General features: G+C 49.7%; 1 protein-coding gene across 1 annotated transcript in view; it reads left to right on the forward strand.

Annotated features, from left to right (window-relative positions):
• Positions 1 to 863: 863 nt before the first annotated feature.
• The window catches only part of B4GALT1 (beta-1,4-galactosyltransferase 1), a 52,432-nt gene continuing 39,636 nt past the window's right edge, over positions 864 to 13,659 (forward strand). The window contains exon 1 of the mRNA XM_041762164.1: positions 864 to 1,459. Within this exon, the coding sequence (XP_041618098.1) occupies positions 1,042 to 1,459 (418 nt within the window). The 5' untranslated portion in view covers positions 864 to 1,041. The remainder of the gene's footprint in view (positions 1,460 to 13,659) is intronic.

Genomic DNA, 13,659 nt, shown 5'->3' on the forward strand with positions numbered 1-13,659 from the left:
TGTCTGTAAAATAGGGGCCATTCCTCCTTCCTGGGATTGTGTCTGAGCTCACGCAAGTTGTAAACAAAGCCGGCTGCTCTCCTGCAGGCCAGCCTGGGAGTCGCTGAGGCTCTCTGCCACCCTCCCACTCAAAGCACGGATCCTCGAGGGGCGGGCGGGATGCACCTCAAACCGAGCTGGGCGGGCCCCCGCGGTGCCCTGGGCTGGGCTGTCCCAGGCTGAGCCGGACGCGCGGAGACTCGCGCCCTCGGCGCCCCACGGAGTGCGGGTGAGCCGCGCCTCCTGCTGGCCCCCACCGCGGTGGACGGGCCTGGCGCCGCCGGAGCCGGGGTACAGGACGCCCCAGAGAATCCCTCCGCGGCGGCCCCGCTCCTGGGCGTCGAAGGCCGTTTCCTGGACAACCTCGTCCCCCACCCCGCTTCCGGACCCAACCCGGCCTGCCCGGGCTGCCCGGGCTGCAACGCCGTCGCGGCCCCCAGCCCGTCAAGTCAGCGACCCGCCGGCTTCCTGCGCCGCCGCGCCGCGGGCCCAGGCCCACTGCCCAAGCCCGTCAGCACAGCAGGAAGCGGCGGCGCCTCTCGAGGGCCGCCAGGAGGAGGAGGAGGGGGTGGCGGCGGCCGAGCGCACACGCCGAGGGCTGGGGAGCCGGAGCGCGCAGCGCCGAGCGGGGCGGGAGGGCGCCGGCCGGCCGGGGAGCCGACTCCGCCCCCCGCAGCCCCCCGCCGCGGCCCCGCGCGCGCCCCGCGGCTCCGCCCCCGGAGGCCCCGCCCCCCGCTCCGGCCCGAAGCCCGGCTCCGACCGGCGGCCCCGCCCCCGCCCCGCCCCGCCCCGCCCCGCCCGCGCCGCGGGCGCACTTCTAGTCGTTGGGCGGCCGCGCGGGCCGGAGTCTCGGCGTTCGCCGCCTGCCAGCGGGCGCTGCGTTCCCCCGCGGCCCCGCGGCCCCTCCCCCAGAGCCGCGGTCGGGCAGCCTGGCCGGCGGCCCGCGGGCGGGCCGCCCCTCCCCGCCGTAGCCCACCCGCCTCTTAAAGCGGCGGCGGGAAGATGAGGTTTCGGGAGCCGCTCCTGGGCGGCAGCGCCGCGATGCCGGGCGCGTCCCTGCAGCGGGCCTGCCGCCTGCTCGTGGCCGTCTGCGCGCTGCATCTTGGCGCCACCCTCGTCTACTACTTGGCCGGCCGCGACTTGAGCCGCCTGCCTCAGCTGGTCGGGGTCCCCACGCCGCTGCAGGGCGGCTCCAACGGCGCCGCCGCCATCGAGCAGCCCTCCGGGGAGCTCCGGCCCCGAGGGGCCCCGCCGCTGCCGCCTCGGGACGCGTCCTCCGAGCTGCGCTCGGGTCGCGACTCCAGCCCAGGCGAGGACGCCGGCCCCCGCCCCGGCTCGGCGAGCAACTGGACGTCGGCCCCGGTGCCCGCCACCACGGCGCTGCCGCTGCTCGCATGCCCCGAGGAGTCCCCACTGCTCGGTGAGTCCTCGGGGACTTTCCCGAAGTTCCTCGGCAGGGTCCCTGGACGTTCGCCCGTGCGCTTTCCCGGGCTCTCCCGCCTCCCAGTTCCGGATCGCGGCGCCTCATCCCAGCCGAGGTCCCGGGCTGGGTGAGGGGAGAGGGTGGGAGCCGAGTCCTTTTGGATTCACGTTGAAGCCTGGGGTGGGGGTGGTGCGAGGAAGCCGCAGGCCCCTCGGGCCCCAGAACCGGGGAAGGCCTTGGAGACTTCCGTGCCCCGGCCCACGCCTCAAGGAGTTTTGCAGTTTGGGTTTGCTTAGGGCTTGGAGCTGCCCTCGCCCTGCCGCCTCTGGGAGGGACCGGGAGGCAGCTCAGGGTGACCCACTCCAGTCTGGGAAACTGATGATGAGGCCTCCAGCGCGGAAGGAAGTTGACCTTCCAGTTCGCATCTAGCTCACGTATCTGGTCTTCCCGTACAGCCGCTCTCTCCTGAGCGTGGGTGAACTTTTCCTGAGCTTTTGGGCAAATGTGTTGTTTGTTAACGTCTGGTGTCTCCTCAGTTAAATGCGGGTGTGTGTGGGGGGGAAATAAAGGGAACCTCTGTCAGGATTGTTTTGGAAGATTAGATGCAACAATATAAACAGGCATTTACGTTAATGAAGGTAAGCCCTTGGTAAACTGTGCAGATCCCTGCCCCTAAGTGAGCCTGAGCGAGCTGAACCGTCCCGAGGACTGAGGGAGTTTGTGGGGGCAGAGCCTGTGTAGTAGGGGCTTGGAGGGCTAAACTGTAACCAGTTCACACCGACTTGTCCCTACCAGGGAGAAGCGTGGAGTCTCAGGTATCTTGCCCAGATAATCGGAAGGGTGGCCACCAGCCTCTGTGTCAGCATATGCGGGGAGCTTGAGTTGGTGGGTTTTGCATTCCTCCTGTTTGGAGGAGGCTGAGCCCATCCCCTCCGGCAGGATGTTTCCTGGACCTGTGTAATCCACAGGCAGTCAGGCTCAAGGCAGCCACAGGTTGTTCTCCAGATTATCATACAGGTGGCTGCTCATTTTAAATGCCAGTTTGTAGAGATTCTGGTACTGAGTAAGGGGCCCTGGCAGGAGGGCAGGCATCCTGCCAATAGGAACTCTGTCACCTTCCCGTAAAACCCTGGCAGAGCAGGCCTTCTATGTGTCTTGCTCAATTTGTCCAATAATTGCTTCAATATTTTCATATCAAGTTTAGGAAGAAGAACATGGAATTGGTCAGACATGAATTGTGGAAATAAGGGGACTTTTTTTTTTTTTTAAAGCAGAAAATTGAATCCCTTTGGACTTGGTCTAGGAAGCAGACTAGTCCTAGAAAATAAAGTTTAAACTATTTGCTAAGTGTCTGGTCTCAGGCATCTTACAGAGTGTGTCAGAGTCTTTTTCTCGTATGTAAAATGGGGTTGTTGGTGCTTAACTCCCAGGGTTATTTTTAGGACTAAATGAGATTATGTACTTTAAGAACATGGCAAATGGGACTTGGGACTTAAAGTTCGATTTTCTCAGACTCCCAAAGAGATGGCTCTGAACACCAGAGAGAGAAAGAGGGAAGAGAGAGGTAAGTTCCCAGAACCCGGAGAGGCCAGTTTTTTTTTTCTCTTTAATTGTTCCCTTTATGTTTATGCAGAAAAAAATAAATAACCAAATTAAAGTGCCCCAAAGTTCATTAGATAGATATTTGAGGTATATATATATATAAGGTCTTCTCAATGAAGCGTGAGAACCCGTGGTGCTTTGTTTTTGTTTTGTAATGGCGTTCCTCATGATTGGTGACCAGTTACTGGTATTTCTGAGCTGAATTTTGAATTGGCAGCAAGAAGGGACTTCCTGAGAGATAATATTTGGAGGGCGAGGAGAGAGACCCTGGGTATGCTCTAGCTTGGCCACTTAGTGTGACATGCATGGGATCGTGATGTTTGGGCTGCTGCTGCTGCTGTGGAGGAACCATGAAGTGAAAGCTTTTTTTTTTTTTTTTTTTTTTTTTTCATTTTAATCAAGCCCTCAGTTTTGAGTGCTTAGGTGCAGCCCACTGAATGGGGGCTCCTGGCTGAGAGGGGTCCTCGAAGCTGAAAGTCTCTTTAGGAGTGTGTGGGTTGAGGGGAGTTGAACCGATCTGTTCATCTGGGCAGGTGTCAACCAAAGCCCTTGCGGGGTGGTTTTGAGGTTGATGGGAGAAAGCATCGGTGGGGTTTAGAACTGTGGCCTTTTCACTACTTGCGGTTCCTTTCCACGACTTGGCTCTACTTTCTGGTGTCCAGGGGTCTGGGCCAGATACTGTGATAAGCTCCTATGTGGTACGTGGAGGGTAATGAGCATGCCCTTCCCTGAAGGAACCAGGCACCAGACTAGGCTGTTGATGGGCCACTGTTGGATCCCTCGTGGGTTGTCAGAGCCTTGGGATAGACTTCAGATATACTTGGGTTTGAATCCTGCCTCTGTTTACTCTATCTGTGTGATGTAAGGCAGGTTGCAGTGTTTAGAGTCATTGTAGGCCTTGCCTCAGGATCCCCCATGGGGTAGTGTGAGGCCTTCAGGACTAGGGACTGCAGAGGGGACATGGGCCTTTCCTGAGAATTCCTACAAGTTCTCAGGGGAGTTCTCTCAGAAAGCTCAGGCCTGCAGGCACTGGCCTCTTGGCCCTCAGGCTGTGGCATCTAGTTCACTGAACATGATCATGAGGCTCCCTTTCCTGGCTGTCTGGGTATGTCTGAGGCGTAGTCAACCCGGGAGGAGCAGTGGTCTTACATTTTCTTTTCTTTTCCTGGAATGTTCGCCTCTGCTCAGATTTGGTGGCAGCTTAATGTGACTTAACTGGTACTGGTAGTGGAACTGCCAGCCCAGAGAGGGTCTAGGTGGGGGGCGGGCAGTATCTCAGGTTGGACTGGTTAAGGTGGACAAGACTGACCTAGGGGCTCAAATGGGGCCTGGTACAGCTGACACAGTCCCCTCAAGGGTGCATAGGGTGTGTGTGGGGGGGGGTGGGGGGGTGAGTAGTCCTATACTGCTTAAACCCAGAGTCTTCCCTTGCCCACCTCTGCTTTAAAGAGATCCTCTTCATTTGTTCAGACGAGGACTATGATCTATAGATGGGCACCAGAGAGTCATGGGCTCCTGGGCCAGCAGACAGCCACCATAGGTAGCCAGGGTCCTGGGAAAGCATTTGTCCATGAGTCAACTTGCCCAGCTTTTGTGGGAGCTGTCAACCAAGCCTCTGTTGTGGTTTGTGCCCTTGGGAAAACAAAGCACTTTCTGCGTCTCTCCTGGGCTCTCAGCTCTCAGGTGTTTTTCCACCAGCACGCTGTCCCCTTTTACTCCCTTCTCCCATATGCACACATGTGGATGTGAGCAGGCTGCCCAGGACAGAATGTACTTTGAGGACATCTGTCCTAGCCTTAGCTCAGGGAAGAGCTCTCTCTCTCCCTTTTGGGGATGAGTTTTGGAGCCTCATCACTTCCTGGCTTGGAGTAGAGCCTCATCCTCAGGGTGGTGTGAGGCATGGGGAGCCTCCCCTTGTCCAGATCTTTAAGCTTTGGGAAATTAGATAGCTAGTATTTTAAACCAGTTTGTCCTGTTGTTTTACCTTGGGAAAATAGTTTGTTGGCAAATAGAAAGATATGCCTTCTTGTCTAACAGTCTTGAGATTGAGAAATACCTTCTATGACTGTTGGGTTTGCTTTCTTCCACTCAGCCTGATGGTGGCAGAAGTGATTCCTGCCTGTTGCCATCTATCCCAGACTCTAAGCAAGCATGGAAGCCTCCACCTCCTTGGGGCATGGGGAGCAGGAGTCAAATGTGGGATTGTATTCAAACTGCAGCATCTTGGACCCATAGCATCCCAGGATGGGACTTTCTAGTTCCCTGTCCCCATCTCTCATTGTGCTGGGGCTGGAATTTGGATCCTGATTCCCAGCCCAGTGCTCTTCCTTGAGGCTATTGCCCAGTAGACACCTAGGGTAGAGGCTCAGAGCAGGCTACTATGACCTAGAATTTGGGAGGATCCTTGCTAGGTATGTCTGTGTGTCCACCTGAAAGGTCTTATGTGGCACCTGGCCTGGCTGGACATCCTTGCTGGCTAAGGCATCTGGTAGCTTCATTCATTTATTTCCAACAATGTGCCTGTGTTGTGCTTGGTACTAGACCTGCAAAGAGGAAGATGACAAAATGCCTCCTTTCGGAACTCACAGTCCAGGCAGCGGAGGCATATTGAACTGTACTGATGTCATTTAGGAAACTAAAATATGTATGTTTAGTCTCTCCTGTCCATCCTACCTTTTCTTTCTTTTTTCGGAAACCCAGAGTTGGTATCAAAGTTCTTCAGTCCTGGTTTTGGTTGTTCCTCTAATTTCTGAAGCCTTACTTAGCTCTGCTGAGTAATCCGTACCTTGCTGCTTTATAATGACTGTAATGAGACATCAGCAGTCATATGGTCTTTGTGTAGCAACAGGGTAGGGATTTCCAGGCTGAGACTAGACTAATTTATGGGTTAGGAACGATGGGACAGTTAATGTTCAGGCTGTTCCTGCCTTTCTGTGGATTTCACCCTGGGGACCTTCTGGGCTTTGGGGGCAGGTCTGGGAGCTCATCCTCTTTGGGCTGAGCTGGGCTCTGGGTGTGTAAGAAAGGGGCCCAGTTGTCCTGTGGTCAAGTTGAACCTAGTGATTTCTCCCCTGCTTGCATACCAAGTGCCCTGTGCCATCTTCACTATTCAGTGTTCCCTGCCGGCTCCTGACGACAAGAAGCAGAGATTGGAATTCTGCTTGTAATTGTATCCACCTGGAAATTCCAGTTGTTCTTATCCAGTTTAGTAGCAATCCATTTGTTTTAGGACAAGTGGTCTGCCCTTGTGGCTTAAATCCCCTGAGTACTGGCACTGTGGCCATTTTCCACTTGGCCCTGGCACTGCCCAGGGTAGTCTAGGCAATGAGATCATTGTAAAGGCCAGCCAGCCAGACCCTAACTCCTGAGGAAGTTAATAAAGCCTGGGATTGTAAGGGTTCCTGGGCACCGGACTGTGGCTGTGATTGTAAAGGCCCCAGTTATGGAGGTCTGTGTTTACCTGGGCCCACTCAGGTTACATGCTTGGGGAGAGATTGCAGATCCTCTCGTAAAGGTCAGAACCTCTGGGTTCAAAGGTCATGGTGGCTTAAAGTCGGATAGAGTCTGTTTGGGAGCTGGTTCTGAGTGGACGTGGCCTAAAGGGATTCGTCCTTAGAAGGCAGAAGGGCTGAGTCACACGCTCAGTGTTTCAGGTTCCACTTTCCAGCCTGGCCTCAGCCCGCCCCTTCCCTACACAAATGAAGGCCAGGAGATATATAATTGGCTGTTGCTGAATTCTTTGGCAGTGATTTTAATGTCTGGTCTGGGTGTGTTATGGAGCTGCTTCCCTTTCCCCTCTGCCACCTCTCCAAAGCCCCTCACAAAGCCCAGAGAGAGAACGATTTGCTTCCCTGGAATGCTACAGCTAGGGCTCTGGGTCCTTGCTTTTCCCTGTTTTTTTTTTTTTTTTTGAGAAGTGGGTAATCTCTCCCTCTTTTTTTTTTGGGTAAAAGGTAATGCAGGCTTATTGAAAATAAGTTAAAAGAGGTAGGAAAGCACACCTATATTCCTTTCACCTAGAGGAAACAGGTTGGTGAATCTCCTGCTAGATCTCCTGCTAGTCTTTTTCATGTACGTACTTAAGAATATAGATGAACAGATAGATTGGTATAAATATAGATAGCCTGGTATCCAGCATTTGTCACTTAAGATTTTTTCTCATGAGCTTGGTCCTACACCTTTAAAAACCACAAAAGCTGTGTCGTGTCATTCTGTCAACTGAATATGCTGTAACTTTGTTTTATCATTCAGTTGTTGAACACACACATGTAGTTTTTGTTTTTTCTTAGTGGCCCTCTGAGGCTTCTGCATAGAACATTGCACTTTCTGGATTGTTTGGCTAGTAGAGCTTTCTAAAAAGGGGGAATAAAGGGTGAACGCTTTTTTGCGAAGAGCTAGGTTTTAAAACCAGTCTTACTAAAAGATAGACCCATTCAAAATTACAGGTTTACTTAGTGCTGGCAGAGGAGTATCATTTATTGGTAAATGAAGTATATGTCTAGAATTCTGATTAAAAAGGAAACTAGGTACAGGAAGTGCCTAGGGCAGGGGCAGTGGGCCAAAGCTGTAGGACAGACACTTGAGCAGAAATCTGTTGTCAACAGAAGCAATGGGGATGATGCCCCAGGAGTCAGCTTTTTCAGTAACTTCTCCATTTGTCTCCTTAGCAGCCAAGTCCCTAGGCCTGGCTTATGTGGACTGTGGTGCTAGGGAAACACCAGCCTGTTAGCTCAGTGCAGTTGACATGAAGAACTATTTCCACAAGCTGGCAACTCAGACTGTGAAACAGACAGCATAGCATTCCCACCTCCAGGGAGTTCTGAGATCTGGGGAGGGGCTGTGAAGTGAGAACCTATATGCTTCTAGGACTTGCTTTTGAGAGAGCCTCAGAGACCATTAGAGTCCAGCATGCTCAGTCGGGGACTCTTTCAGGTGGTTTGAGCAATCTGGACTCAGGCTAGTAGGCCAGGTTCTTCCCAAGGTGTCATTCTGCTTTGAAGTTATCCCACTTTGATTGGCCTCACCGGATCTCCATTCTCCTCTTTTGAGGGACACTTTGGCTTTGGGAATCTGCCAGGGGTCATTTGGAACAGAGCCTGGGGTTCTAAGGGGAGGCTATGCTGAGGAAAGGGGCAGGGTCATGTCACTGGCATGACCAGTAAGGTAGGAGGTCAGGTTCCTTCCTGCCCTACCACATGGGTCAGGAGGTCATGGGGAGGGGCCCTGATAAGGGGGTTCAATAATTGGCTGGCCCCAGTGACAGGGTACATTTTCAAAATGCCTTTCAAAGTTTCTTCCTGTTTTGCATAATGTCCTTTTGCCTTTTGAAATCCTGAAAGTGCAGAGCTGTCATTAGTGTTTCAGGACACCACCACCGCCAGCTTGAAAAAAAACAGGATAGGGCTCTACATTAAGGGTGGGCTTCAGGGAAACTGGGATTTGCATTATAGGAGCTTGGTGACTTGGCATTGAGGTGTTAGGTAGCTCCTGGCATTCAGATGAATATGAAGGCAGCCTGGGCAGGGTCCCTGCCTGACTGAAAATGGGTGGACCTGAGTCTTCACGCCAAGTCAGGAAGAGCCCTAAGGAAGAAGGTGAATGAAGACTGATTTGCTCACTCAGCAAGCTTTTGTTAGTAACCACACTCCCTGAGCATGGGAGATAGACATGGACAAGGGCTGGTTCCCACTCAGCAGTGGACAGACCCTGACAATAGCGTGTAGTCAGAGAGAGGAAATATGGGTGCCCCCAGGGCACTGAGGAGGTGCAGAGAGCCAGATGGGTGATCTGGGCCAGGTCCAGAACCAAAATGAAGGGCCTCTCTTCCAACACTGATTTTAGCATCCTTGTCTCCCTCAGTGTGTTTGCAGTCTCCCTGGTTGGGAAGAGCAGGGGTCTACTGCTAAGTGTAGCCCGTCATTTCTTCTGGTTGCTGTGACATGGGAAGAAGGCCGTGGCTGAAGTCCCAGCTCCTGCACACAGTCACCAGCAGGGCAGGAGAGGACAGGAAGTGGGAGGCAGAGTGAAAGGAAGATAATGAGAGAGAGAGAGAGAGAGAGAGAAGCTGGTGTAGTGGGGATCATGCTGCATAGAGGAGAGCTGAAGATAGCTAAACCTATCTTCAGGGCCCGAAGGAAAGAAGGTGAGGGAGAGAAAGCTACAGAATGAGGGGGTTCTTGGTCTCAGGCAGTTAGGGGCAAGCCTCAAAGGCCACCAGTGTGAGAATTCCGAGATCTGGTCCTCCTAACTCATTACATCATTTTGGGCAAGTCCCAACTCTGGGGGCCCCTCTTTCCCTCTGTGAAGTTTGAGCAGGCTGGACCTGTTGGCTTTGAGTGTCTTCCTTCTCTTCCTCCTAAAGTCTAGGTTGGTATGGGGGGAAATCCTGGTCACATCTGCAACGCAAAAGACCTCTGAAATTCCCTGTGAAGCTCACTACCCACTGCCCATTTCAGGGATCTCCTGGTGAAACTTCTGTTGAGAATTTTGTCTTCTCTAAGGAGGCACAAATGTTTTAGCAGATGAATGGCCTTTGAAATGGCATAGGGGATGTTTCTTTTCATCACTGTAGCTGTTTCATATGGGAGAGATGTTTTTCTTTCTGTGCCTCAGTGGTCTCCCCTGTGAAATAGGGTAACAATAGTGTCTGCCTCATTGTGAGGTGGGTTGGTAGGCATAAAAGGGCCTAAAATAATGCCTAATACTGAATAAGCTCTGAATTTATGTTATCTATTATTGGTAGCACTAATAGTTATTATTTGTGATGATTTTGGTTTTTGCTTTGTAGGATTTCTTCATGTTTTTAGTTGAAAATACATCACCACATTAAATGTTTAAAAAAATATGCTTCTGTTTACTCTGTAACCAAACATGTGCCTACCACTGTAACAAAACTTGACAATACTTTCTAAGTGCATACATACTTTACTCTGTTGTAATTGTAGTGTGAAACTATTTTAGTATTCTGTTAATTTCATTCGACTCTTATCCTAAACTGTTATGTTATTCATAATTATCCTAATTATCTTTTCCGAGCTGCTATCTAAAATTCTTATGGAGGGGCGCCTGGGTGACTCAGTGGGTTAAGCATCCGACTCTTGATTTCAGTTCAGGTCATGATCTCAGGGTCATAAGATGGAGCCCTGTTGGGGCTCCCTGCATACTGGCGAGTCTGCTTGAGATTCTTTCCTTCTATGCCTCTCCTCTCAAGTAAATAAATAAATAAATCTTTTTAAAAAATTAAATCCCTGTGGCTGTTCCCTTAGCATTCAACATTCCAGGTTTTTCTGTCATAGTCTTTTTAAAAAAATATATATCATGATCATGTTGAACATTTTTGCTTATGTTTAGCTCTTTGCTTCAGTTGAATTATTTCCTTGGAATAAATTTGGAATAAATTTCTAGAGAGGAATTCTTAGGCCAGAGGAGATTGTCACCTTTATGACATTGGTTCACATTGCTAGTTTCCTTTCCAGAAAGGTTGGAATAATCCACAGGCCCTAAACTTTAAATTTCTGGACTAGGGGTATTAGCTTTTAAAGAATATAGATACCTAGGGAAGGTCAGATCTATCTGGAGTCTCATATTTACACTCCCGGCTTGTGTGTGTGTGTGTGTGTGTGTGTGTGTGTGAAGCTCCTTGTGTAGGGCACTACTGCCATGTTTGATATGGGCTCTTCCTATAGGCAGGCTATTGCATCTGGGCTGTCCCTGCTGAGGTGTATCCACAAAGGAGCCTTACCTGGTGGCTCTTTGAACACCTACCTCATGTGCCTTTGCCAAAGAATTAGCTTACACAAGATAAGAAATTGTCCTTCTTCCTTTATTTGTGAAGCCAAACCTGTAGAATAGAGGCAGACCCTCGCTTTAAAAGGCTGCCTTAAAAATGGTGTTGATCTAAAACTTTGCTGGGAAGTACCACATGCACCTATCCAGAAAAGCCATGTTAAGGTTCTGATGGGCTAACCCATGTGGATCTCCTCCAGTCTGATTGAGGGGATTCAGAAATGAGGCCCAAAGGAAGAAAGACTTACATTATATCAGGCAAAAATAAGTTGATCAGTAGCTATGAATTGCCAGTTCTGCCTTTATGGCCACCCCCTTCACATACCTTTTTTGTAGATGAACAGGTGCCTGCTGACGTTCATAAGTAGTAGAATGACTTTAGAACCAGTGATTTCAGTGACCAGAGGTTTACAAATTAAGCAGATGGGGTGCATTCAACTTGTGACAGCTGTTCCTTTCATCTTGTAGCCACTCTTGTCCTCTTCTGCTGCATTCCACAGCAGTCAGCTGTGATTTAACACTTTAACACCGTACTCCCTGGAGCCATGTGTAGTCAGGCTAGAGCTCTTATCTAGCATATTGTTCCTGGGGTGCCCAGGGCAATACTTTCTTCCTTTGTAAAATGGGGAGATAGTTCTTACTTCAAGGGGTTGGTAAGAAAATTGAATGAGATGAGGTATGTGTTGATATCAGTGCTCTGTCTTTTGTTCAATGTCTAACCCTATTCCCTTGGGTACAGAAGACCTATAATCAATATAGTAGGGTGCAGAGTAAAATTTCATCCAAATGCAGGTTTGTTTGTTTTTTTCATCTGCCCTGAGGCAATTAAGTGGCTCAGGGAGAGAGGTGTGAGTATGTAACCACAACCGGAAGACAAGGTTTAGCCTGCTTAGAGACCGGAGTCTCCACTAAAGAGACCTACCCCAGGCCACAAGGAGGCCTCCGTCTTGTTGCATCTACAACACTGGGAGCTTGGAGTGTGTGTTGCCATGTGTCAGATGTGCCAGGATTCAGTGGTGTTCCACAGCCTGCCCTTCTCCAGGTGGACATTTTTCATCAGTGTCCTGGGGAGAGGCCATCATAGGATATAAATAGGTGAATGGAGGGAGCATTGGATGTTTCATGGAGTCTCAAGGGGTGAGAAGAGATGTGTTAAGAAGAGTGGGAGTTGGGGGAGGGGGCAGCCTGGGGTGCAGAGTGACTTGGGGTTGGTGTGTTATTAGAAAAACTTAGTCTGTAGATAGCATGTCTTGTAAAAGAAAGTAAGAAATATTGATCTGTAGTTTTTTTTTTTCAGTTTTTTAAAAGTATATTAAAGATTGAAGAGAGAGAGTGCACCCACATGCACCAGCTAGGGGCTAGGGGAGGGGTAAAGGGAGGGAGGGAGGGAGGGGGGGAGAGAGAGAGAGAGAGAGAGAAAGTGAGTGTTGAGAGAGAAAGAGAAAACCCCAAAGCAGACTCCCCACTGAGCTTGGAGTCTGACCCTGGGCTTGATCCCTATGATCTTGACCTGAGCCGAAATCAAGAGTCAGGATGCTTAACTCACTGAGCCACCCAGGTACCTCACAGCTTTATTTTATATAATTGATAAATATCAATGATTTGTAGTTTTCTTATTGTGATATCTTTGTCCAGTGTTGGTATCGAGGTGGTACTGCCTCAAGAATGAGCAGGGGAGTGTTCCCTCCTCTTCCAGTTTTAGAGCTTATCAAGGATTCGTATTCTTCAGATGTCTATAGAATTCACCATGAGCCATCTGAGCCTGGGCATTTCTTTGTGGGATGCTATTTGATTACTAATTCAATTTCTTGTTGCATGTCTATTTAGATTTTCTGTTTATTCTTGAGTCAGTTTTGGTAATTTGTGTCTTCCTAGAGATTTGTCTCCTTTATCTAAGCCACCTAATTCATTGGCATACAGTCGTTCACAGTATTCCCCTGGGATCCCTTTTATTTCTCTGAGGTTGGTAGGGGTGTTTCCTCTTTTATTCTGGTTTTGGTAATCTGAGTCTTTGCTCCTTTTTTTCTAGCCAGAAGTATGTCGTTTTTGTTGATCTTTTCAAGGAACCAACTTTTGGTTCACTGATCTTCTCTATTGTTTTTCTGTTCTCTATTTCATTAATTTCGCTCTAATCTTTATTATTTTGTTCCTTCTGCTTGCTTTTGTTTGCTCCTCTTTTTCCAGTGTCTTAAGGTGGAAAGTTAGGTTGTTGATTTGAGATCTAAAGGTCATGTAATTTTAATATTTTATTAGATGCTATCAAATTGCCCTCCAATTCATGCTCATCAACAGTGTTTGAGACGTGCCTGTTTCCCACATCTATGCCAGTTATCAATCTTTTCTATTTGCCATCGATGATCAAACATATCTTGCTTTAATTAGTTTCTTTGATTACTGATGATGTTGAACAAACTTTCATGTGTTTGTTCATTAGCCATTTGTTTATCTTCTCTAAATTACTTGTTAATACTTTTACCTGTTTTTTTTTTTTTTTTTAAGATTTATTTGTGAGAGAGAGAGCACGTACTTGTGTGTGAGTGAGCAGGGGAAGGGGCAGAGGGAGAGGGAGAGAGTCTCCAACTGACTCTGTGCTGAGTGTGGAGCCCAACGTGGGGCTTGATCTCACGACCCTGAGATCATGACCTGAGCTGAAACCAAGAGTCGGACAGGACACTTAACCTACTGAGCCACCCATTTTTCTATTAGTTTTTAAAACATGTTTGTAGGATATAACTCCTTTATTATATATTATTTGTAAATATGGTCTGTTACCTATATTTTAACTTTTTTTTTCTGGTATCTTTGACCAT

Source organism: Vulpes lagopus, chromosome 7, assembly GCF_018345385.1.
Source record: "Vulpes lagopus strain Blue_001 chromosome 7, ASM1834538v1, whole genome shotgun sequence".
NCBI lineage: Eukaryota > Metazoa > Chordata > Mammalia > Carnivora > Canidae > Vulpes > Vulpes lagopus.